General features: G+C 37.9%; 1 protein-coding gene across 2 annotated transcripts in view; it reads right to left on the bottom strand.

Moving 5' to 3' along the window:
- LOC122093752 (ADP-ribosylation factor GTPase-activating protein AGD12-like) overlaps positions 1 to 21,803 on the bottom strand; it is a 28,262-nt gene extending 6,459 nt beyond the window's left edge. The window contains exons 1-5 of one of the 2 annotated variants that reach the window (XM_042664223.1): positions 21,440 to 21,803; positions 20,917 to 20,988; positions 20,298 to 20,382; positions 2,496 to 2,571; positions 194 to 357 (exon numbers count right to left, since the gene is read on the bottom strand). In XM_042664223.1, coding sequence (XP_042520157.1) covers positions 194 to 357; positions 2,496 to 2,571; positions 20,298 to 20,382; positions 20,917 to 20,953 — 362 coding nt within the window. In that variant the 5' untranslated portion in view covers positions 20,954 to 20,988; positions 21,440 to 21,803. The remainder of the gene's footprint in view (positions 1 to 193; positions 358 to 2,495; positions 2,572 to 20,297; positions 20,383 to 20,916; positions 20,989 to 21,439) is intronic. The other variant, XM_042664222.1, reaches the window with a different exon arrangement.
- Positions 21,804 to 26,821: the final 5,018 nt, after the last annotated feature.

Here is a 26,821-nt window from a genome sequence, read left to right as displayed (position 1 = left end):
AAGGGGTCTTTCCTGCTTAATGGGCAGCCAGCTACTTGCTCAAACTCGCAGTGAGTAGAGGGTGACAATTCTAGCACCTTCAATCCCCAACACAACTGTGCACCCATACTTATTTGTTAGGCCCTAGACGAAACCCTCACATGCACAACAGAAACACACACGAGAACATACAGATAGGTCAAATTCAATAGACCTGATGAACTTCACCCGTTCCTCATTATTGGAATCTGGTCCAGGCTTTGAAAATCCTTCGGGAAAAAAAGCTTCATATATTTTGTTAGCAGAAGAATTACCGCCAACCTCAACCATAGACTCAATTTCTTCATCAGTCCACTCATCCAATGTCACAGACAAAACCTGTAACAAGAGTGGTAAATAAGGATGTTCAGAGAGTAATACAGGACCTAGGTATAAAAAACAATGTATAACCTCACAGGATGAAACTATGAGCTACTGCTTATATTTTAGTAAGCCAAGACATATATATTAACTATCCTAGAATTGAGGGGATCATAAAAAAATGAGGCAAATGCTGATTAAATTTCTAAGTAAAACAAGATAACTCGAAGAGAAACATAAGAAAAGCCAACACAAGCAAGTTTTGATAGAAAGTATAATCTAAATTTGCAGGTCATTAGATGCAACTGTGGTACACAAAAAATGGACGTGGAGCCCATAATTAAATTACTGAAACAAAATGAAATAAATAAATAAATTAAAAAAAAAAAAAAAATCAACAGGATTGAATGTTGAGAACCTTCATTCAATCTGTACATTTTTGTGAACAGTTCCCTGTTTCACTTCTTGTCCAAAGACTCGACGATGTTTGTGACCATTGGAAATCAAGCTAAATACTACCTAGAGAAACTCCAAATGGGGCCAATTAATGTTGTTTCTACCTCAGGAGATATGTTTTGATGTAGATCCACATTATGGGCTGAGCTATTGCAGGAAGAAAGCCCAGCCCAAATAGGGCTATCGAACCAAATTATAGCTAGGTTCGACCCTTAGTGAATAAAGGCCCATTGGGCCCATCGATTTATGTATAATAAGGCCCATCGGCCAACCTTAAGTGGCCATTAGTTAGTAGATGTTAGGTACCTAATTTCTCTAGGTTGCTATTGTTAATTCCTAATAGGAGTACAACTCCTAATTTGATTCCAACTGCTACTATTGTAACTCCAGCCCTCTATTTAAAGGAGGGACTGCTGTAGACACAATTGAGACTTGAATAAACAAAGATTATAGCAGTTAATTGCTTCTAAACAGCTGAGATAGCTGTGGGTGAGATGCTCGGCCTGAGATAGCCATTCCCACACACATCTCTCTTGATTACTCTTTCTTTCTCTGCTTTTATTTTCTGTTCTGATCATTGTTTGCTGTGAGAATCTATCAAGGAGCTTTCAGATTCTGTTAAGGTTCTTAAAAGCCAGAATCGACCAGCAAGAAGTCCAAGTCCTTGAAGACAATCGATCAATCTCTAACATCTTCCCATTCTAAGTTCTGATCAGCCAGCCCTTTTAGGGATTTGTTCCAGACTTCCAAAGGATGGTTTGAAGGCCATCCAAGAGGACCTGCTGTGGTTCTTGAAAATCTCCCATTTTCTCTCTCTAAAAGTCTGAAATCAAGAAAGTGCAGATCTCCTACACCAGCCAATAGAATTCCAAGATCTTCAAGGGTTTTACTCTACACCCTAGGGCCTACAATTGACCAAGGTTTGGGCTCCATCTGAGCCCCACATCTGCAACCGTAGGTACCCCTTAATAACCCTAGCCACAGGCCTCTTTTCTCCTAGGGTTTTGGGTCCTATTGCTGATTCTTGCTATTGGTTTATTCTTTGTTTTTATAAGTAGTCGTTGGGGGTTATTTCTGGTCCTTTGTTCCATTATTTCCCTACTTCTATTTCTGACTTCTAGAGAGTCATACTTGAATTGGTTTGGGGCTGTAATACATTGGGGGTAATTGCCTTGTGTAACCTACTTCTACATTAAGCTTATTAAATAATAGGACTCAATTAAAAGGGTGAAAACATCAAGAAAACTCCAAGAGAGCTGCAAAAAAATGCTTCCATGTGATATTTGAGCATTGTCACTCTGAACATTATCTACAAATAAAGGACAAAATTATCACCATATAAGCTCATTATCCATAGTTAGCAAAAGCCCTACCATTCATTTTCAGAAAAAAGGCTCCACATGGCAAAAGCCAAGGAGAGCAACAAAAGTTACAACCCTATGGACTGATGCCCAATTTTCCCAAACATACAAGACCTATCTCAACACCTTATGTGTTACCCAAAAACTTTCTTTTCTTGGTTGATTATTTGACAGAAATTAATGGACACCAAAATTATGCAATATTAGTGTCCATGACATTTATATGATAATTGGATTTTCCAACTGAGCAAATTGCAAAAAATAAAAAAAAGATAAATTTATAATGAATTGAGCAACATCTATATATCATTGAAATGAGAGAAAAGCCTGCAATGCCACCTTTGAAATATGTGTTCCGAGACTTCTATGCACGCCACAACATTTTAAGCATAAAAATACTCCAATATTTGCTGACCTGAAAAGAAGCATGAATAGGACTACATAAAATATTCTCGCTTAGAATAAAGTTTAAAAAAAAAAAAGTATTCTGGTAAAATAGTTTGCCACCAGAAGAAGGTGACAAGAAACTAGAATGGCAAATCATCATAAGAACATAAAGAAAAGAAACAAGAAGTCAACAACTATATAGTGACAGTAGACATAAAACAGCATAACTCTGACAAATTTCTACAGACCTATATTGCAAATCTTTCAGTTAATATTAAGTGATGAGGAGTTTTCAAAGTGTCAAAACTAGGAAAAGTAAAAGACTAGATGGTGCATAGAAAAAGGATGCAAGGCCAAGGTAATTAACAATGTGAACGTTCATGTACATTCTTTGAAACATTATTTAATCAGAATGAGTATCTTATCAAAAAACAGAAAAAGACTGAACACATGGGCCCAATAAATCAAATTGATAACCAAGACCAATCTCCACAAAAAAAGAGCACCAAGGCCAGATCAAGCTACTGTTAACCAAAAACCTGCAAACTTCGAATCATTTTATCCACAATACAGCTCCCACTACAAAATCTGATAACTCTAGTCACCACCTATTGCCTCCACAGAACCATCAAGACAACCAACCAGTACACTACTAGTATCTGTATAATTCAGATTGTCAACACATGCAATCTACACATCCTTGAGTTTCTATAATACCAGTCATAAATTTAAGGGCAAGCCTGGACACGTAGCCCCTGCACCAGTGGAGGAGAGCCAATGAGAGCACGCACAGGGGCATACACATGGATGGGATTTTTTATTCACAAAGGGGCGAAGTGGTAATTTCGCACATTTATGTGTCTGGGTGCTGGGGCTACATGACCAGGCAGCATTCTTTTTCCCTAAATCTAAATAATTAAATATATAGGAGAAAGTTTCTTCATCCATGGTGAAGAGATTATCCAAGAATCACTGGTCATAATTACTCCCCGCCCCACTGTAGTACGAAGTCCCCAACATGCCCTCAGCCTGCCAAGAGTCCCATCCAACAGCCATAAAGGATGTTCTCTCTTACCTTGGGTAAAGGAAAACACGGTCCTTAGAAATATATACAGCTTGGTTTCGGTATGAATTCAGTGGATATGACCCAACTCATATAGTTGGTACTTGGTAAATTATCCTTTTGCGCCACTATCAATCATGTGTGGCAAGAAAGGAATTTCAGGTTGTTCTGTAATAAGATAAGAACTCGTCCTCAACTAGTGGCTGCAATAAAAGATGATGTGATTTCTAAGTGTGCTTCTATTCCTCTTTCCGGCATTCATAGTGCTAGAAATTACCTCATTGAGGATATTTGGTCTAATGCCCCTGGCATTTCTTTAAAATTTATCTCATTTATTTTTTGTATGTTACCTTGTGTTGCATTTATATCCTATAGTGTTCGTGCATATATGTGTGTGTCTGTATGTAAAGTATGATTATATATGTGTGTGTGTGTGTGTGTGTGTGTGTGTGCGCGCGCGTGTGCACGTGTGTGTATATATTTTATTTTGATGATTGGTCTGATAATTAGCCAATCAATCGTGTGACTCTTATCCTTAGATATTACCCTTACCCTAGTAATAGGATAACCTATTTTATTTGATTGGAGACAAATTGATGGATTACCTATTTTAGTTGATTGGAGACAAATTGATGGATTACCTATTTCAGTTGATTAGAGACATTGGTGAATTACCAATTTTATTTGATTGGAGACAAACTGGTGAGTTTTTTTAGTAAGTAGGTGAGTGATTTGGAAGGGGATAAGGTCATGGCTCATATGATGGGTTTGGGATAATTTTTTAAGGGTGGTGATTTTATCATCCAAACCCTCATCAATCTTATCCTATGATTTACACCCCTAATTAGGGAAACTTATAGGCCAATTAGTATCCTTATTCCAAAACTTAGCTAGCCATTATCAATCATTATTTTTACTAATTTAAAAAGAGCAAGAGAGAAAAGAGAGAAGAAGGGGAGGAAGAGAAAAAAGAAAAGAGAAGGAGGAAAGGGATACTAGCTGCAGCCTTCCTACAACATGTATCCATTTGGAAAAAAAAAAAGAAGAGTAGAAGGAGAAGAAGGCCTCATAACCTAGATTGCATCCACTATCGGTTTACCCTCCTAGGAAGAGCTCGAAAATCCTTATCTAAGGGGTGAATCCAGCTACATCGTCAACATAGTGAGTAGAACCATCATACTCTTTTTACATGTTTTTTTTTTCTTTCCTTATAAATCTCAAAGAAATGCTTAGGACTTTGTAGCCTTGTAGTTTCCATATCACATGCAGTTTTCCTACTCTTTATCACTTTTTATATTTTCAATATATATATTAATTAATATATATATATATATATATTAATTTTAGGGGCTGATTGGTATTCACCCTTGATCGATACTATGCTATTTTAAATTCGAATCTAACGGGATGTTGAGTGCTATTCTTGATTGATTCTATGATACATAAATATTTCATGCTAGATACTGTTTTAGTGATGCCTTCAGGGGTTGTTAGTACTATTAATCAATCATTTCTATTTCATTCTATGTGATCCATGTTAGGTATTGTTTTAGTGTTGATTTTAGGGGCTGTTAGATCAATCACTTCCATTTCATTCGAATTGATCCATGTTAGGTATTGTTTCAGTAATGATTTTAGGGGTTGTTAGTACTACTAATTAATCATTTCCATTCCATTCAAAATGATAAATGATAGGATTGTTTTGGTGATGATTTTAGGGGTTGTTAGCACTATGAGTTAGCAAATCTATTTCTTTTCAAATGTTCAATGTTTTGTACTGTTTCGATTAATAGTTTAAGGGCTGTTAGCATTTCTATTTGAATCAAGCATATGTCATCTGGATTTTGATGAGTAGGGACTGTTTAGTGTTACATTTAGTAAATTTTTCTCTATTCTAATTTATGATTTGTAGGGGCTGTTTTAGTACATGCACTTGATTAAACCGATCCCATTGCCGTTTTATGATGATAGGGGCTAATTTGTTGTTCCTTGTCAATTAAATAGACATTATTTTGATTTCATGATTTTAGGGGTTAAATTAAGTTCTTGACTTGATTAAATCTATCATATCATAATCTAGAAATTTAGAGGATGATTTAGCATTTCTTATTGTCTTGATTCATTCCATTAAGAGTATATGAATTAGGGGCTGCTTACATAATCATGTGTAGTAAGGGATACTCCTAACTTCCTTTTACGTTGACATTGCATGTATATTTGTGTATCTAACGATTGCATCACCTTGTTTATTTGACTTGTTGTAGCTGGTTATCACCTATTGTGTGTACCTATCGTGTTTGCCTTGTGTATTACTTGCTTCCCTTGAGTCCTAGCTCTTTTATGTTAACCTTGTGCTTCTCCTTACATTTAAGTGATAAAAAAAAAGTGTTATAGAGATTTATTGTCTTGTTTATAAGACTAGTGAATCTGATTGATATTTGTGTTGTAGTATAATCTCATTGTTTCGTGCACTGCATGCTGGTTGTTTATCATGTGTGTTTAATTTATTTACTGAGAACCCTTGTTTATTGTGCTAAGTTTCATTACTTGTGTTTTCTTGCTTACTATATATATATATAGTTCTATTTTTGTGTGTCAGGTAGGCAGCCGGCACCATATTATATTTGGCCAATCCACCCTTTGCATGGATCCCCGTATTTTTTTATTATATTTTACCAATTTTCTGTGTCCTATGTCTTTTTTTTCCTACTGACAAGACATCCCACGGATACGACACACGGCATCGATCTACTTTGCATCATGTACAGGAGCGTGTAAGGAATGTTGGCCTTATTAAAAGGATTCGTTGTGCCTCATGGAACATTGGTTCACTAACGGGCAAGAGTTTGGAGTTGATAGATGTCATGAGGAGGAGAAGGATTAACATTGCATATATCCAAGAGACTAAATGGAAAGGGATGAAAGCTAAGATGTTGGACGAATTTAAACTTTGGTATGTGGGAGACCAAAGTGGTAGAAGTGGAGTTGGCATAGTGGTGGATAAAGATCTGAAGAACGATGTGGTAGATGTTAAACGAGTGGGAGATAGGATCATTTCCTTATAGTTGGTGTTAGATAAAGAGGTGGTCAACATTATTAGTGTTTATGCCCACCAGGCAGGGTTGGATGAGAGCTACAAGCTACAATTTTGGGAACATATGGATGAATTGATGCATAGCTTTGGACCTAATGAAAAGATTATTATGGGAGGTGATCTAAACGGTCACATTAGTAAAGCCAGGAGAGGTTATGTGGAGTTGCACGGAGGGTATGGAGTTGGGGAGAGGAATGAGGAGGGAACCTCAGTTTTGGACTTCGCAACCTCCTACGATCTATCCATTGCTAACATTCTTTTCGCGAAAAGGGAACAACACTTAATTACCTACAAAAGTGGACAACATTTCAGTCAAATAGACTTCTTCCTCACTAGAAGGTCTGACAAATGGATGTGTAAGGACTGTAAGGTCATCCTTGGGGAGAGTTTAACCTCTCAACATAGATTGTTGATCTTGGACTTGTGCTTCTATATATCGAAGAAGAAACCAAGGAAACATGTTTGCCCTAAAGTTAGGTGGTGGAGATTGAAAGGTGAGTCAATAAGGTCGTTTATAGATATTGTGGTGAAGCATGGGAAGTGGGAGTGTGATGGGGACGCCAACACGATGTGGAATGAAATGACGGATTGCATTAAGAAAGTTGCTAAGAAGATTCTAGGAGTGTCTAGGGGTACTAAGTTGGCCCTTAGGCAGACTTCGTGGTGGGATGAGGAGGTCTAAGCTGCCATCAAGACTAAGAAAGATAATTTTAAGATTTGGCAAAGGACTGGGGAAGCTGAAGATAAAGAGAGATATAAGGCCACCAGAAATGAGGCAAGAAAGATAGTGGGGAAAGCAAGAGGGAGGAAATATGATGACTTCTACAACAATTTAAATACCAAGGAAGGGGAAAAGGCTATTTATAGGATAGCTAAATCTCGGGAAAGGAAGAGTAGGGATCTCGACCATGTTCGATGTATTAAGAATGAGGAGGGTAGAGTGCTTGTGAATGATGAAGACATAAAGAAGAGATGGGATGAGTATTTTTGTAACCTACTTAATGGAAACAACCCTAATAGAAGTGGTTCGAGTAATCCGCATGACAACAGGAATCACAGGTATATACGTAAGATAAGAGTGATGGAGGTTATGGAAGCCCTAAGGAAGATGAAGGTAAGGAAGACTCCAGGTCCGGATAAGGTCCCAATTGAAGTGTGGAAGAGCTTGGGACAACGTGGGATTGTTTGGTTAACCACGCTGTTTAACAAGATCATGAGCACGAAAAAGATATTGGATGCGCGGGGGAGAAATGTTATTGTCCCAATATACAAAAATAAAGGCGATATTTAGAGCTGCAACAACTATAGAGGCATAAAACTAATGAGCCATACTATGAAACTTTAGGAGAAGGTGATAGAGGTTCGCATAAGAAGAGAAACCAATATCTCAGAGAACCAATTCGATTTCATGCCTAGGAGATCCACTACAGAAGCGATTGACCTTCTTAGAAGGCTTATGGAAAAATCTAGAACCTATAAGAAGAATCTTCATATGGTATTTGTCGACTTAGAAAAATTCTATAATAGGGTCCCTAGAGATTTAATCTGATAGGTTTTAGAGAAGAAAGGGGTGTCAAGTAAATACATGGATATAATTAAATACATGTATGGTGATGTGGTGACTAGTGTGAGATCAATGAGAGGCCAGGGTACTCAGTTCGCAATTACTATCGGGCTACATCAAGGATCCGCATTGAGCTCCTACCTATTTACTATAATCATGGATGATTTAACTAGGGATATTCAAGGAGAGATCCCGTGGTGTATGCTTTTCGCAGATGATATTATTTTTGTCAGTAAAACTGTGGCAGAAATTAACAATAAGTTGGAACTACGGAGATACACTTTGGAATTAAGAGGTCTTAAGATAAGTAGAACGAATATGGAATATATGATGTGTAACTTCAGTCGAGTGAGGATCGATGGCGAGGGAGTGAAAATTGAGGGGAGAGAGACCCCGCAAAGTGATTGCTTTAGATATCTGGGCTCTACCTTCAACAAGGAAGGTGAGATTGATGATGATGTTTCTAATTGAATCAAAGTAGGATGGATGAAATGGAGAGAGGCGTCTAGAGTATTATGTGATCGAAGGATTCCTCTAAAGCTTAAGGGAAAATTCTACAGGACTATCATAAGACCGGCTATGATGTATGGTGCAGAATGTTGGGTAGTCAAGAAGCGTAATGTAGATAAGTTGAATGTGGCGGAGATAAGGATGTTGAGATGGATGTACGGAAAAACCCTAAGGGATAGAATAAGAAATGATAAGGTTAGAACCGATTTAGGAATTGCACCAATTCAAGATAAGCTCAGAGAATGTCGGTAATGATGGTTTGCACATGTTCAAAGGAGGCCTTTGGATGCCCCTGCACGGAGGAGTGACCAGAAGCAAATGGATGGAGCTAAAAGGGTTAGGGGTAGGCCAAAAATGACCACAGATGAGTTGGTAAGAAGAGACATGCAAAAGTTAAGTCTTCACCCAAGTATGGTATCGAACAAAGCTACTTGGAGGGCTATGATCCAGGTTGCCGATTCGTGAGTGGGATGTCCAAAAGCGTCATTTTTTTTTTTTTTTGGATCCATGTAGCCGACCCCATGCAGTTGGGATAAGGCTAAGATATTGTTGTTATTGTTACATAATCATGTGTAGTATTGGATGTGTAAGGGCTGATCTCGTAATTTTCTTTTATTTTATGTGTTAGTATAATGCTCTTTTAAATACTCTAATACACGATGTGTGTGCATGGGCTGATATGTATGCGGTTTTACTTGTTGAGTTTCTCTCTAGAAAATTACCCAAATCATTCCTCAGATGGAGAGCACTTTGACATGCTGGTTAGTGTCGAGAACCAAGAGATTGATGGGGACGTGCAGAATATTTATTATTTTAGTTGATGCTAGATTATATTATTTATCTTAGAGATTTAAATTATGGATGTAATAATTCTCTTAAAGGATTTAATTGGTTGTGGATGATATTGGAGACTTTTATGACTTTTAATTATTAATTTGAAGACTTTCGTTGTTATTATTCTGAGGTTGTGTTTAGTATAGATTTGAAAATTTTCTTCTTATATTATTTATCACTCAATTGATTCACGGTTCAACCCTAAGAGACATGATCCTTGGACCGTTAACCTCCATATTTCCCTTACAGAAGGTGGGGCGTTACATTTGGGGACCGAGTATTTCTCTGGTTTTTAAAAATCCTAAAGCTTGCTCTTGGTTTCGGCCCCCACGGAGTATGGTTGCATTACTTTGTGATGGATTTGTTGCTCAAGACAAAGCCTCCTCTAGTACTCTGATTCGAGACTCCTCAGGCTATCCAATTCTGGCTTATGTGGGGTTAAGAGAGGATGCTTCGGTATGGAATTTCAATCTATTTATCAAGGAGTAGCATTATGTATCGAAAATGTTATTCATGAAGTGTCTATTCGGTCAGTTCTAAGCTGGCTATTGATGTGCTAAATGGAAGGATTATTGGCATGTGGGGTGCTCAATGGTTAAAAATCAAAGTCCTTCGTTTAGCTTGTCTTCTTGCTCAAAAGGAGTTTAAGCATGTCTGGAGAGAGCTAAACCAACCGGCTGGTTCATGGCTTCTTTCACCTCTACTGATGAGGAGGTCACCATTCTCCCTCCAGATTTTCAGCCGAGCTGCTTCAACTTGTGGAAGGGGATGCTGACCTGACTATATATTATCGAATGTAATTTTCAAATGTTTTTTTGGCTGTTCCTATCTTCTTGTTGCGAGGGTCTGTCCTGCATGGTTTTTGGGACCATTATTCTTTCTTTAGGATCTGTCCAAAGGTATTTTTAATGTCTACCTTTCATTTGTATTTTATTTTTTATTATTTTTCTTAATACATCACATTTACCTATCAAAAAGTATATATACAGATTTATATGAGTAAAGTAAATATTTTTTAGAAGCATTCTGCTTCCATAGGACCACAACCTTAGTTACTTTAGAATACTTTATCGAGAAGAAAAAACTTTTGGTAAGTGGTAACTATCCAGAGAGTACATAATTGTCCATTTAGGCATGATTTTCACAATCATCCAGTACCAATCCAGATTACCCAATGCATAGCCACATTTGCATGCCGATTGGCCAATAGATACAGGAAATTTTGAATCACAAGGTCCCTTATCTTTTCATTGCTTTCATATAAATAGGCCTTCTCCAATCTCTCCAAAACCCATGTTTTCTTGAAATATTCGGTTAAACGCCAAAGAAAGAACGGGGAAAATACCTAAAAGATCCCTTATGAAAACAACATTGAAAAACCAATGTAATTTGCATATCAAACAGACTCAGACAAAATCCTATCTCTGTTCCCCAAATTAGAGCATTTGGGGTCATTTAGAATATAAAACGACTACAATATCCATAAGAATATCTCTAAATGAGAAAATATTATATACTTTTGTAATAAAAACGCTATAGCAATCAAGAAAATATCTGAAGAAAACATTAAAAACTTCACTTTTAAGATCTTGTAACACTTGAGAGTAAGTTTTAGCAGTGCTCGTCTTTTACAACTTCTAGCAACTAAAATGCTTTATGAAGCACTTAAGAAAGATTTTGCCTCATATGGGTTTTATGAATATGAAATGTTAGAGCAAACACCAAGCAACACGAAGAAAACGAACAGATTAAAACAAAGATGACAGAGAAATTTAATGTGGTTCACACACCAATATGATGTGTTGCATCCATAGGCGAAGCTGAAGATGATTCACTAAGTGATGGAATAAAAGATACAAAGGAGATCTCTCAAGAACACCAATAGTTGTAGCAAGAACTCTCACCCAGAAACCTAACTCGAAAATCCCCAAAATCACTTTGTTTTCTCTTTTACTTGCTCAACAAAACAATATAGAAAATAAATACTCCTCCAAGTTGGGTGGATCCATCAGGTTGGATCGGGTCAGCCCAAGCCCTCTGCTACCATCACAAACCACACAAAATTCTCATTCAGTTCGCCACCAAAAAAAAATTTCGGAGCGGGACAATCTTCCAAAAGGGGTTAAGAATTTGAGACACAAAAAAAGAGCAACACATAACAGAAAATTAGACTCTGGCTCTTTTAGATATGATTCTTCTCCTGATGGGTTCCAGAGATTAAAAAGTGGGGGAAATTTTGAGTTAAGTGATGTTGAGGCTAGTGAAAGCATTCTTGCGTTTGAACTCTTGACCAAACAATCGCAAGGTGAGAATAATCTATTTACAAACAAAATATCTTAATCTGTGCATTCTCTTAGTTGCAGACATGTCAAGCCTTTTTTCTAGTATCAAAGCAGCTTGTTAGACAACTAGTGGTGTGCATGAGAAAGCTAAGAGTGTGAGCAATCATATAGACAATAGGTCCAATGTATTTGCTAGATAGAAACTTGTCATTGTAGTAGTTTTGCATAATATGTCCAATTTATATTGAATATTTATGTGAATATTGTTAGCACGACATTTACAGATTTTCAGAACTTTTCAGATTAGATAGGAATTTGTTGACGAGGTCTGTTTTTTAGCTATCTCGATTCACTAACCTGTGAATCTAGTGCCCAACGCACTGGCATGCAGCTTCTACTTGAAAAGCAGGCACAGATGATCCACGGATCGACTTCTGTCACATGTGTGTGTGTGTTGGGGGGGGGGGTGTATTTAGTGTGCCCCCTCACCCTCTCATTCCCCCTCACCCCTCTAGTGTGCATAAGTAAAGTCCCCTTGGGCAGTTCCTTAGAAAAAATAATAGTAAAAAAAAGGATTCGCTAATTCAAAGAGTGACATTGTCATGGAAAATATTGATGCCACTTTAGAAACTGTTGGGCATCTCAGAGTGGTTGGGCACAATTGGCAGTGGATTGTCATTGTTGCAACAGTTCTAGATGATGTGGCAGTGTCTTGAGATGTTATGGCAGTTCTTCTCAGGGCTTTAAAGAAATATGAAAGTAAACTGGATCCCAGAGATGGTAGGGTTGCAGTATCAAGTGGGTCCCACCTGCTTATGTGGAAGTCATTAGGTGGCAAGTGAGGCATAGATGTAGCATGCACGTCATACATGAGTGACGACATGGCTACATTAATGATGGGATGGTCTATGACATGCACATGGAAGCCTGCATATGACAATGCATGATATGCATGTATGCTGGGTCGGACACGTATGGGGTCATGTTGACATTGGCATGGCATGAGATGCGGTGAGGTGGCACTAGTGAGAGAACAGCCATAGTTAGCAAATTCAGATTCAGAAATTATTCTGACGGAGAATTATTCGGAATAATTCGTTTTGTTAATTTAAGAATTCAGCCAAAAAAGTGGTAAAAAAAGCAGACAATAAAATTCGGATTTGGATTTTGGATTCAAGAATTTTTCGTTTACCAAAAAAAGTCTGGCAAAAAATTCGGATGTTAATCATGTTATTTTAATATTTATAGTATCTTTTTTATGTTATCAATAAATCAGCATATCTGCTTAAGATACAATGACATAAAAATTGGAATACATCACACAAGCAATTTGTAGTCCACCTAATTCCATCATCCATAATCGCATAACAGAAATTCAGAAACTATCAAAGGAGCTGAAACTTCCACATAAGAGAAAGTTGCCCCATTTACAGACTACAAGCCTGAAATGGAACACTGATCTACCATACAAAAAGAGAAAAATCATAAACAAGTAATTGAACATTATCCTCCATAATAGGGATTGTAATTGAACATTATCCTCCATATAAACATTGTAAGCTAGTCTGTGTTTAGAAGACAGACTCAATTCCAAATGGGAAAACCTACTATACAATCAACTATGGATAACTGGACATAGGTATCATTATAAGACAATAAGAAATTATGTCATAGGCATTTTGTCCAACTGATATTGCGGTAGAATTCTCATACACGTATATCTTCTTCCCGTTTCAACATCTTCTATGCGAACGCTTCAAGAATCAGAAGCCTAAAGCAGATGGCAGACGGCAGCGATTGCTGGTAAGTCAGTGCTTCTTAGGGCTTTGAAGAACGGCAAGGTTGCCGCAGCAAGTGAATCCCACCTGCTTATGTGGCAGGTGAAGAATAGATGTCGCATGCAGGTCATATATGAGTGATGAGTGTGACATGGATATTAATTAATAATGCATGTTTTATGACATGCACATGGAAGCATGCACATGACAATGCATAATGATAATGGTAAGACATGTTCGGGATCATGTTGACATGGCATGAGATATGGTGAGGTGGCAAGTGGCAACACCAAGTGAGGTGGCATCGCATGGGGCTGAGATGGTGGCAGCAGCACAGCCCAACAGGGGCAGGCATGACACACAGGCCACAGGCCTTGAGATCAATGCAGGAGCAAGGGCTGTCAGCCACACCTACACATGGTGCAGGGGGCTAGCCGAGTATGCTCACCCAGCGAGCACGCATGGGGCAAGCTACAAGGGGCCAAGGCATTGATGGGTTATATTTTGAAAATCGGCCAAGTATGGTTGCCCCTACAAGTGTTCTTCGATTTTCCTAAGAGAAGGGAAATTGTGACCTTGCTCTCGGCCAAATTCCTTGTGAAAAAAGAGGTTTGTGAGTGGATTAAATGTTTCCAAAGGCTTCAGGGTGGTCGGATCAGCATTTGATGGGCTTGATCTTGATTGGGCCATTCAGAAGAAGGCGTGTAAGGTGTGAAATAGGGGATGCAAAAGATGCTATCACTATCTCAAAGAGTGGATGGGAGTCCGAAGGTCTAGTACTCCGCATCACACGGTAACCTAGACTCGATTGCATGAAGAGCACGAGCAGGGACCTATTGCGAAGATTCTAATCAGAGTACCTTGATTGGTTCTGCCTTACCATGTGCGATATCATTGACTTGATGCAGATCCCATGACTAGTGTTGAAACCCACCATTTGGAAGCGGAACTAATGGCTACAAACCACCCCGCTTGTATCGTCCCCTAATAAGTCAAAAACGTGTCCATGCTGCTTTTCGCATGATGATCTTTTGTGTCACCAAGTTCCAATCGGGCGGTATTTGAGTCACTTCCCTAACACTATCGATATGATCCTACAGCAAAGATTGGCCCCATGTTTGATGTAGATCGAGCATGTAGAGAAGGGGCCAGCTGTTTCCATCGAACCAGGTCCAATTTTGGGCCAGCCAGCTCCCACCTTGGCCCATCAAACCAGCCCAACCCACAGAAAAACACTGTTCGCGTGAACAGTAACCCCTACAGTTTTGCCTCATTATTAAGTCTTCTAGAAGCAGCCAGTCGTTAGCTTAATTTGAAAGAAAGAAGCTTAAAGAAGAAGAGTCCGGCAGACCTGGACAATGATTTGTTTCATTTTTAGTTAATACTTTGTTTCCTATTTGGTTAGCTTAGTGGTTAAGTTATTAGTTTCCTTTTTATATGTAATGCAAAATATTTAGTAGTTTATTTCTTTAAGTCAGGTTGGGAAATTAGAGTAATTCAAATTTTTTTTTTTTCCCCCTCGTGTCCAAGCAATATAAGGCCATTTAATAACCCATCAATTATAATGAAAGAAAGATTTTGAAGTTTAAGAATTGTGAGTTTTACTCCATGGCTCTGAGATGTGAAATGCCTAAAACCTGAGGGGTGGGATGCCCTAACAAACCCTTTCTCGTCCCCCCCCCCCCCCGCCCCCCCCCCCCCAAATTGATTTTGTTTTCCCATTTTATTTCATTAATTTCTGGATATTATTTGATCTATTCGAAGCATATTAGAAGGCTGTTTATTAGCTACCAAGCCCTGCTACTGCTGTGAAACGGCAGCACAGGCCAGGCAGCTGTTGAAGCGTATGTTTTGAAGGCTGGTTGAACACTTACAGAGCACCATTCAATCCATAGTTAAGGGCCAACAGAGATCTCTTCCTCCAATTCTTGATGAATTCCAATTTGTTTCCCAATTGATAACTTACATCAGATCCTCCAAACCAGCCAGCGGTTCAAGCTCATATTTTGAAGGATACCTAGACAGGTTACAAGGGATCTTCATTCCAATTTTGAGGATCATCTGATACCAAATACCCTAGTTTCTGAAGAGTGGTCAAAAGTTTCCTGATTCATGTCAACATCATAACTCTCAATTCAACCATCGAAATTGTCTCATATTTTTTAGGGTTTATTGACCCATATAGGACCTCATCTACTCCAAGTTTCAGTTCCATCTGAGCTGTAGTTGGTAAAAATTTGGAATTCCTTTTTGTTCCAGCCTTTTCTGTCCAGATCTGAGTTATTTTAATTGTTGGTTAGATCTCACTTGCGTTTAAAGATTGGTTTGGAGTTGGTTAGCACTGGGGTTAAGTCCTATGTGATCTAGTTTTACATCAGAGTTTCTGAAGACCGATCAAACGGCTTCAATGAGATCCGCCAAGGGTTTGTCCTCTAGTGTACCGCAGGCTGACCATATGCCCTCTATCAAGGTTTAAGATCTCGCTCTCCCCCCCAATCTCACTGATCCAAAAAAGAGAGATCTGGCGAGATCTCGCCGAGATCATGTATTTTTCCCGTACAACTCGGTGGTTGGTCTCGGATGCCATATGGTCTTTGTAACCCCTGAAACTTGGTATTTACCCTATTTTAGGCCTTCTAAACACAATAGAAACATCAGTTTTAAAAAAATCAAACCTAATATGGTACTTTGACTTCGTACCCTCTGTAAGTAGTCTCTGACTCTTCGAACCCTAGTCCAGTACACTATATTCCACAATCAACACACAACACAACATATCATAAGAATTTAAAAGACATCATAGATAATTACTTAACTGTTTAACAATTAACATTAATGACTGATGAGCCTCATTCACATACATTGAAAATTAAAATAACTCCAAATGTCAATGAGGAGGTAATGTTCTCTACTCTTTAAGCTTCAATGAGTGTAGGAATGAAGATCCTCAAGCAAAAGCACCAAATCCTTGCTCCTTAGTGTTTTTTCTCTAAAAAACATAGTGAGAGAGGCGAGATATAAGCGAGATTTGGCCAGATATAGGCGAGATCTCGGTCAAGTTTTTATACAATTATAACTCGCCATACATCTCATCTCACCTTTTTGAAAGAAAGAAAAAAAAAAAAAGAGAGATATTAGTGAGATCTCGCCGAGATCTTAAACCATGCCCTCTATAAATTCCGTTTTAAGCTCATCCGTGAGCTCTATTGTTGAGATCAAAGGGACGATTTCTTGCTCATTTGAACTCCAAATCACTTGGGATTTGAAGCATTCTTCCCAAATAAGCTCAAGAACAAGATTAGAGCAAGAGAGCAAGAGGGAGAGGAAGATTAATCCTTAGTTTGAAAAGAAGAAAATAATGAAAGGATTCTTGGATGTATTTGCATTGAATTTAAGCTTCCCAATAACCGTCTTAGGATCTATTGGAGACTTTATTAAAGGTATGAAGAAAAGGTTAGTTGTATTGAAGAAAAAAGCACCTTTACATGTGAAGTGAGAGAGAAAAAGGTAGATGGGGTCCTACTGAACAAGCACGTGAGATTCAAATTTCCCCATTAAAGGGGATTAGTTGAAGATTCCAGTGAATCACCTGGGATCATTGTGAAGTCTCTATAGTTGTGATTACCATGGGGAAGGTAATCTTTATTTGACAAGTCCATGTGTATGACCTAGGTTCAATTGTAGCATGCCTAAGGTTTTGAATTGTAAAGGGTGGGACTTGTATTTATTTTTATATGCATTGTAACCTGGTAAGTTGGGGCTTGACAGGGTTGGGGTTGTAGCCCTTGACTAAGTTGTAGCTCAGACTGAAGCACATGTTGTAGTACCTGGACTATTGTAGCAGTCAAAATCCAGATGAGTATTGTTCAATATACAAGACCCTAGGTAGAGTATTGCTCCATGGATGTAGGCATTTGGTCGAACCACATATACTATGTGTTGTGTGGATGTGACTGTAATCTGTGGATATTGGAGTGCCATGAATTGTAGTTGATTGCAGAGTGCATGTGCATTGTCTGGTAGACCGAGCCACTTGGTGGTTGCATGTTGCACATGCATACGACTGTATGTCAGTGATACTGGTAAACTTAGGATTGCCCTAGCCAGTCTAAAAGTGCAGTAGGGAGTACCAAGAAGTGGGCTGAATGGTTAGGGTCATAATTTTGGGGAGAAAGATTGGTGACACAGATTCACTCCCCTCTCAATGTCAACCGGGGAATATCAGAAACAGTTCATGGAATAATATTGGTTGCTTCAAAAACAATTCATGGAATGATACCAATCCTTAATCCTTGCAAAAAGGGGCCATAATGGGTAGTCTAATTGAAGGATGGGAATGTGCAGGTTGGAGGCATGGGGTGAGAGGAAAACAAAGACTTACGGGAGTAAATAGAAGAGATTTTAGGGATTGGCATACTAAGTTGGATAGGTATCTAAATTACAAGAGTAGGGAGATTGTATAGAGAGAAATGTTGTGATAAGGAGAGGAAATATTTTAAGGGGTGGAAGGGGAAATTTACACTTAAAATGATATAACAAAAGAGAGAGAGTTTTCCAAGACATATAATGAGTGACTAAGAAACTATGAGAAGTGGATATGAAAGAGTTTTGAGAAAGAGGAGAACTGGCATGGGTTTTAATAAAATCTAGGAAAATTATCTTGTACCACCCCTCTTTTGAAACCTTATATGAGATACCACCCTAATTTTCTTATGATATCAACCGCACCCCTAGCATAATGCCGTTAGTCTCATCTTCTTTGTTTCTCCTTCTACGGATTTAACATGGTATTGGAGATCACATTTCTCACAGGCATTTTTTCGAACGACCAATTGACATAAGAGCTTCTTCACCCATCCTCTCTGATATCTATCCCTGTCCCTGTTTCTTCTTCTTCTCCTAGTTCTTGTCGTTATTCTCTTGCTCTCTCTCTCTCTGAATCTGATCATGGAAGGATTGTAAGAGCTAAACTAACTCCACCACCCAAATTGAGTTGAGTTGGGACTTGGGAGAGACCAAGTTCTCCAGGGTGGTTGAGTGAATCTACAGCTTTAAGGATAGAAGGTATAATCCTTTGAGATGGAGAAGCTTAATTTTGTGAAGAATGGAATGATTAAATGAAAAGCTGCCAAATCCTTCATGGTCATCTGGCCTCAGCCAAAGCTTCTTCTTTTCATCTGGAGGAAGTTGGAAGAAATCTTGAACCTCAAACTTTATTTTCTCAATCAAAGAATTACTAACCCCATGGTTTACAATCTGTAAAATAAGCAGCATTTAATCACTCTAATAGCCTATAGGATTAAGAAGTTTCAAAAACTTATAATTTGGGATCAAATTACTGTGCATCAGCAACACATAACGCTAACATGTGGAACAGATATAAAAACAAATACTTGGAAGAAACCCCACTCTCTGTAAGCATTGTGCAGCCTCTGTAATTCCAATTCTCTGGAGGATTCCATTGTTTTGCAGGGGAAACCAAAACCCAATTTTTTTCTTTGTTTCTTCCTGTGAAGCAGAGAACACTCGTTGATAAAAAATACAAAACTTAGGTAAAAGATTCTCAAAGTCAAACTGAGACAACTGGTTGTTGGTATTGGTTGGGGGAGATTAAAGAGGAGATTTTACAGATCCCATTTCATTGGGCTTTCTTAACCAATCTTGCTTCCTATACGAATATTATTTAAAGAGCTCGCCGTTCATCATCTGAAGCGCGTTTGAAGATCGAACAACCAATTAGATGTTCCGTTTCACCCAAAAAAAAAAAACAATTAGATGTTCTGACTTGATGAGTTTCCGGTCGTTGATAGATCTTTGGCTTCAGCTCTACAAGGTCACCATTAATTAACACTGTGAGAGAGAGAGTCCCTAAACCTGCAACTCAATATTTTGGGGGAGAAACCCTAAACCTGCAACTCAATGTTTTGGGGGTTTTAAATGGAAGGGTAAAATAGTAAGTTTACCCTTCCTCAAGGGTAAACTTGCCATTTAGAAAATAGCAATCACAAGACATCATCACTTAATGACTTTGCTCAATGGAATGGATTTAAGAGTCATTTTTTTCGCAAAATAGGGTACATACTAGATATTTTGGGCAAATTAGGGTGGTATCTCATATAAGGTTTCAAAAAAGGGGTGGTCCAAGATAATTTTCCTAAAATTTAAACTATATTTTTGTGCATGACTAACCTACCTCTGATGTTTAAGAAATAAAATCTAAAAAAAAAATGTGGTTGAGGATTAGGGGCAGAATAACATCATAACATGGAAGCAAAACTAATCTCTTCTACTAGTGCTCCCATTGTGCAGGGGTCACACTACCTTTTAGGGAACCCTCTTCCAAGTTTTGTCTATTAAAAATTCAAAGAGACATGATTATCTAAGTCATTGATATATCAAGGAAACTGTTCATGCAACAAGATTCCCCAGGAAAGCAATGATCGAGTTGCAAAATCATGGAAAAGCATACAAGATATTACTAAAAAACAAATCAACTTAAGTACTTATTGATACAAATAAAAGTACCATATCCACAAAACATAGGTGTGCAGTAGGACTACATGTACAAATAGCTATTGCAAGATTAATAACCATTTCAGGACATTAAAAATGTCATGTACAGAACTTACGCCCATTTTGGATCTGGTGCACCACAATCTGCACAAACACGATTATCACTTTTACGCAATAGTTCTCTTAGCCTTGCTATATTACCTGTAATGAAAATGGAAGAGACAAGTTACTAAAAGGCAACATTCTTTAGGCTCTAATCTAGAGAGATAAAATCTTATAAAGACAAAAAAAAAATCTATGAAAATTATTTTATGAACTATAACCCAGCTCAATAGACACCTTATCATTATTTTGTACTTTTCTTCATCTGGTCGTCTGATGGGCCCAATGGAAGAAATGTATATATTGTGAATCCAATACAGTGGAGAATGATAATGTAGTTACTTTCCTTTCCTTTTAGTTTACTGAGCTCAAGGTCTTCAACAGGGTGAGGTTTTTTCCAGTTACCCAGCCGTTTTTTTTTTTTTTTTTTTTTTCCTGGTGAATTACCAAAATATTCTTATTTTCTTACAACGTGATGACTAAATTACAGATGATCAATGCCACAACAGAAATATCATTTGGAGTTCCACACCCATTTACCCTTCCTACTAGAGAAGCAATCCAAAGAAAAAAAAAATGCCACACGAAAGTTGGCCGATCTTTAATATTTCTCACAAACAATTACAAGTATACCTTGGGAAGGCCTGCTATTGGCGGAAGGACGACTCATTTCCGAGCTTAAGAGCAACAATCATCCAACAAAGCCTGCAGTATCCACAAAAGGAACCCATTCAGAAAAACTGATGCTAAATGTTCAACAATGAATCGGTCAAGTAATCAAAATTCCCCACAACTAAAACTAAGATTGAAGGGGGAAATTTTTAAGGGGTAAAAGAAAAAAATGAATACGCCAAGTCGAATCAGAATCCCTATAACTCTAATAACAAAGTATAAATGCTCCAAATCTATCATTGAATAGCATTCAAGTTTTTTTTTTTACAACCAAATCAACATTAACCCCAAATGAGAAAACCATTTCCAGATCAACAGAACGCCAAGTTACCAAATTTGAATTCCAATACGAACCATCAACATTCGTTCAATTTCTAAAAAATAAAAAAATAAATAAAAATCCTAGATCCATCTATTCTTTACGAAAAATAAACCGAAAAAAACGAGAAGGGAACAGAAGATTGGATTGAATATTCATATTTACCCGGAGATTAAGGAATCAATTGATCCAAAGCCCCTGATAGTTTCAAAGAAGCAACAACACAGGAACTGAATTTCGTCCCTTCTCCTCAATGATTACATAATGGCTAAATGGGGGCATGAACATAAAGGGGGCGGAGGCAGGTCGTTGAGCGAGATATTCTTCTTTCGTTTCGAAGCGTTTTGCCTCTTTTTATATATATAGTATACCACCAGATGCGCCCCTACCTATGTCACAGTCAAAACTCCCTCCTCTATGACGATGACGAAGAAAGAAAAGCACTTAATATGGCTGAAATTAATGACATGAACATATGAGGACGACGAAGAAAGCACTTAATATGGCTGAACGCCCAAGGCCGATTTCTTGAATGCCATCAACTATATAGCCCCTGCCTTTATCGCGCGTTATCTTGTTTAAATCCGCATCGTACGGTCAGGTTGGACAGTTTAGGGATGAATTTGTTCTTGAAACCTGACGCGTGTCACTTTTACAGTGAATATGGAACCACATCGGCAGTTAGTAGGAGCATCATAATAAAGGCCAAGTGGCTTGATTCTGATACGTGATGGGCTTATGGCTCCACGATTGAGGCTTTTTTTTTTTTATTAAACTCCACGATTGAGTTGGAAGCAATAAAGAAAGGCCAGATTAATGTAATGGTGGGGCCAGAGTCCATTACCATCACACACGTTGAAATAATTGGTCACCGGTTTTACGGGACCCACCATTGAATTTGATGAAAAGCTTATGAAGTCGGCAAGATAGGTATTATTTTGGCATCTTCGATACCTATTCGATTTTACTTATGAAAAAATAAAAATAGTCCGTCTAGTATTCCTTTGACCGTACTTATTTAATGGGAAAAGAAAACTCACCCATTTGCGTATATCAACGCTAAACATAAACGGTGTAAAAAGATTGCATTATTCTTTTCATACACTAAAGATGTCTTCATGTGGCCTACTGTACAAGCGACAATATTCACTTGACCAAACACAATGAGGGATAAAATAACTGTTCTACCCCTACGTAAGGTGAAAATCCCACCTCGATGTGAAGATATCATAATGTGCTGACTATGGATTGGATCAGACAAGTTAATCAGGTCATGAATCATGATTGCTATGAACCAAAAACTGGACTATTTTGTGGTTCAACCATAGTTCTGTTTGTAAACCACAATATTATGTGTTAGGATCTGATCCATGTGGTCCTAATTAATATTCAACATAGGTAAACACACACTAATAATAAATAAGTAAACAAAACTACTTCTTTGGTTAGAGAATTATTGTGGCTAGAAAGCATGAGACTGACGAAGGAATATGAGATGTTTTACTTTCGATCAAGTATATGTCATATGGAATGTGCTGATTAATACCTTTTAAAATATAATCATTCTCAAAGTTATGCTCCTAACTAGGAAAAAGTGAGAGTGAAGAGATTATTAAATCGTTTAAGAAAAAATTTCAATAACTTATTGTTAAAAAAATAATAAAAAATTCAATAGATATACATATACATCATGAAGATATAACTTTACATTGGGCATGCTAGACATTCCAACCTTTATCTCAAGATGATCAAAAGTCTATACATACAAGTGAGAGAAAAGAGATTATTAAATCATTTTAGAAAAAGTTTCAATAAATTGTTGTTAAAATTTTTTTAAAATTAATTAATCGATAACCATATGCAACATGAAAATATTAGTTTACATTTGAGCATGGTAGGCATTCCAAATATTTATATCAAGATGATCAAAAGGTGTATGTAAATTACTAGCACCCCCTTGCTCAGGTGGCTTGTGGCATCGCTCTATAAAGAATAGGTCTCTGGTTTGATTCTTAATCACATGCTTCAACTTGATACCAATCATCCAACAGATCCAACTCCGTTACATAGGTTAGGCTCCCAACTCACGAAATTGTAACAACGATGTAATTGAATGATAGTCCACTCTACATTTTCCTCTATAACATAGTAAAAAGAGTAAGAGGAGAAACGATGATCTAGATTTCAAATAAGTATATGAAGAGGTGGGCAATGCCAACCCCATAAATTCTTTTATTTCTTTCTCGTCATGTTTTGTTTTATGCCAAAGTAAATCCACTCTATAAACTATTACTTACTCAAGAGGCTTATGAAAAGATTTAAAGTCTGCAAGAAGGATCTCCATATGGTCTTTATTGACCTGGAAAAAACTTAGGGCAAAGTTTCTAGAGATCTAATCTCGCATGTACTAAAAGAAGTGGAAGGTATCGAGTAAATATGTAGATATAACTAAAGATATGGACGAGTATGCAGTGACTAGAGTGAGAATCATGGGAATGCAAAGAAGGGATTTCCCAATTACGTTGAGCTATTTCAAGAATCTACTTTAAGCCCTTATCTGTTTGTGCTTATCATGGATGATTTAGTCAGTGACATTCAAGATACGGTCCTGTGGTGTATTTTTTTTAATGATTTGTGTGTCGGTGAATGAGACAAAAATTGGGATTAATGCCAAGTTGGAGCTATAGAGTTTGGAGATCAATTTTGAAATCAAGAAGTTCTAGGATAAATAGAAACAAAGATTAAGTATATGATGTGTAACTTTAACTATAACACAATGGATAATGCTATGGTGATGATTGAGAAGAGAGAGGTACCGCAAAATGATCATTTTAGGTACATGAAATCAACCATAAATAAAGAAGGTAATATAGAGAATGATGTTTTGACAAAAGATTAAAGTGGGATGGATGAAAGTGGAAGGTACATCCAGAGTGTTGTGTGCTTAATTTATTCCTTTAAAGCTCAAAGGAAAGTTCTGTAGGACAATTATTAGACTGATTATGATGTACAAGGCAAAATGCTTCGCTAGTTAAGAAGTCATATAAGTAAACTATATATGTGTAGTAGAGATGAGGATACTAAGACACAGTTTGATAATGTTTCTGCTGTTTCTGTGTCTAGAAATAGCAAAAACATCTTTTCACGTTTCTGGAAACAAAAATGGATTTTTTGGTGTTTGATAAACCTGTTTCTCGAAATGTTTTTTGTAGACATAATACTACTAAAGACCCCAATAGTATCATTGGATGCCCAAAAGGAAGAGAGGGTTCGGTTGCCTCTTTTTAGGTTTAAATAGTTGAGAGATTTATCGGGCACAACAGTCTCTCTTTTTTCTCTCAAATTCTTTTCTAAAAACGACAAAACAAGTTGGACTTGTTTCGTCAAAGTCATTTCTAGAACTGTAGATAGGCATAAATTTTGATTTATTTTTCTAGAAACGGGTGAAATGAAACAACTTTATCAAACGTTTTTTAGGATGTTTCTCCGTTTCTGGGAACAAGAAAATGCAGAAACGGAACGTTGTCAAACGGTGCCTAAGATGGATGTGTAACAATACTAGGAAAGAAAAGTAAGGAATGATCATATTAGAGTTGAGTTGGGAGTTGCCCCAATTCATGGTAAACTTCAAGAAAACCGCTTGAGATAGTATGACCACGTCCAACGGAGGCCTAAGGATGCACTAGAAATAAGTAGTGACTTGATTCAAATTGAAGGATCTAAATAAGCTGAGGGTAAGCCGAAAATTACCATAGGATAAGTAATAAAGAAAGACATACCTAGTTTAGATCTGATTGGAGAGCAAGGATCTTTGTTGTTGACCCCTTTTAGATGAGTTAATTTGTTGTGTTGTGTCCCTTCCTTTTTACTCATATTTTTCTTTTGCTTTATTTGATCAGATTAATATAGTCGACCCCATTTACTTGGGGTAAAATTGAGTTGTTGTTGTAGTACCAAAAAAAAAAAAAAATTGACACATGGCTTTACATGGATTCTTCACCCATTGGGGATCCCAATTAGTAATTGATTTGTCTTTCTTAACCATTAATTCCATGAGATTCAGTACATATAACTCAACGGTAAAGTAAAGAAACTTGTCATAGTACGTATTAGAAATTGGAACTATCTCTTCACGCAGCGCTATGTCTCGTGTTTTTTCAATCTAGCCTATGTGCCAACACCTACCACCTATTTGATATTATGTGTAAGTAAACACATCCTGCACACTACCCCACCTGCCCCCAACACCCTCACCTTGCTGCCCAGTTTTGCCCTTTCTAGTGAAGCACACAGCCCATCCTCCATATACCTCCTTGTCTTACTGAGCTTACCTCCTTCTAAATTAAATTGCTTCTCGCAAACCAACCCTCCTCTACCTTTCCTCTCCCACCCCCCTTCTCTAACTTAGATTTTTTTCCTCTCTCTCTCTCTCTCTCTCTCTCTCTCTCTCTCTCTCTCTCTCTCTCTCTCTCTCTCGCTCTGTGACCCCTTCCCCTTTCTTACCCTCTGTGCTGGTACGATGGGATCTTCTCAAATTTGGCCTAATGCTTTGGAAGAGGATACTCTTGGAGACATTGGTATTGGAGATTGCAACGTTCCAATAGATGTTGACGAAGATGTTTTGGACCCCCTCAAGCAGGAATGGAAGCATACCCTAGTTGGTTTAGTTATTGCAACCAAACAACCCCATCCTGATGTTGTTGGGTTCTTTGTGAGAGCTTGGAATCCAGTCGGGGGTTTGGAAGTGGAACCCCAAGAGCAGGGCTATATTCTTATTAAACTCTTCCATCGCTTTGATGTACATCGAGCCTTGAAAAATGGGCCGTGGATAGTGGAAGGACATTGGATCTTGCTGAAACCATGGACCCCCAATATTGATTGTCGCTTGGACATTTTTTCCTACATTAAGACTTAGATTCAGGTTATTAGATTACCTCCAGCTTACAGAATTATTCCCATTGCCTCAAAGTTAACTACAAAAGGGAAACCTGTTGAAGGAAATGTGTATTGGTTTATATCCTTCCCAAAACTTTGTCCGGATTCTGCTGCGGATTGATGTGAGGAACCCTCTTTATAAGGGTGCTAAATTACAGAGAACCAGGGATTTTGCTACAGATGTGGAGTTTAAGTACGAAAGACTAGACACTTTCTGTTATTTTTTACAAACGCCTGGGCAATGCAGATAACCATTGTGTTAATTATTTCAATTGGACTGAAGACCATAACCATCAGCATAGTTGTGGAGACCACCACTCATGTGCTGAACGTGATGCTCGACTTTTTTCTTCTAGGTTACCCGCTTCCAAGGGCGTCCAGCGATCCCGTGAACCTTTTCAACCTACAAGTAGACAAAATACTAAGAATTCACAACATCAGAGAGGGCCATTGAGATCCAACGCTGAAGCACCACTTGCTTCTATCGGCGATGTGACCAAAATGGAAAACAATGGGTCTAGCACTGGCTTTTGCCTCTCTCCACCGCAACCAATTCTAGGGTTACTGCCTCCCCATTTTTCTGAAGATGATGATGCTAGTGTGGAAAATATG

The sequence above is a fragment of the Macadamia integrifolia genome, chromosome 11, assembly GCF_013358625.1.
Source record: "Macadamia integrifolia cultivar HAES 741 chromosome 11, SCU_Mint_v3, whole genome shotgun sequence".
Lineage (NCBI taxonomy): Eukaryota > Viridiplantae > Streptophyta > Magnoliopsida > Proteales > Proteaceae > Macadamia > Macadamia integrifolia.
This window is presented reverse-complemented; position numbering and strand designations above follow the sequence as displayed.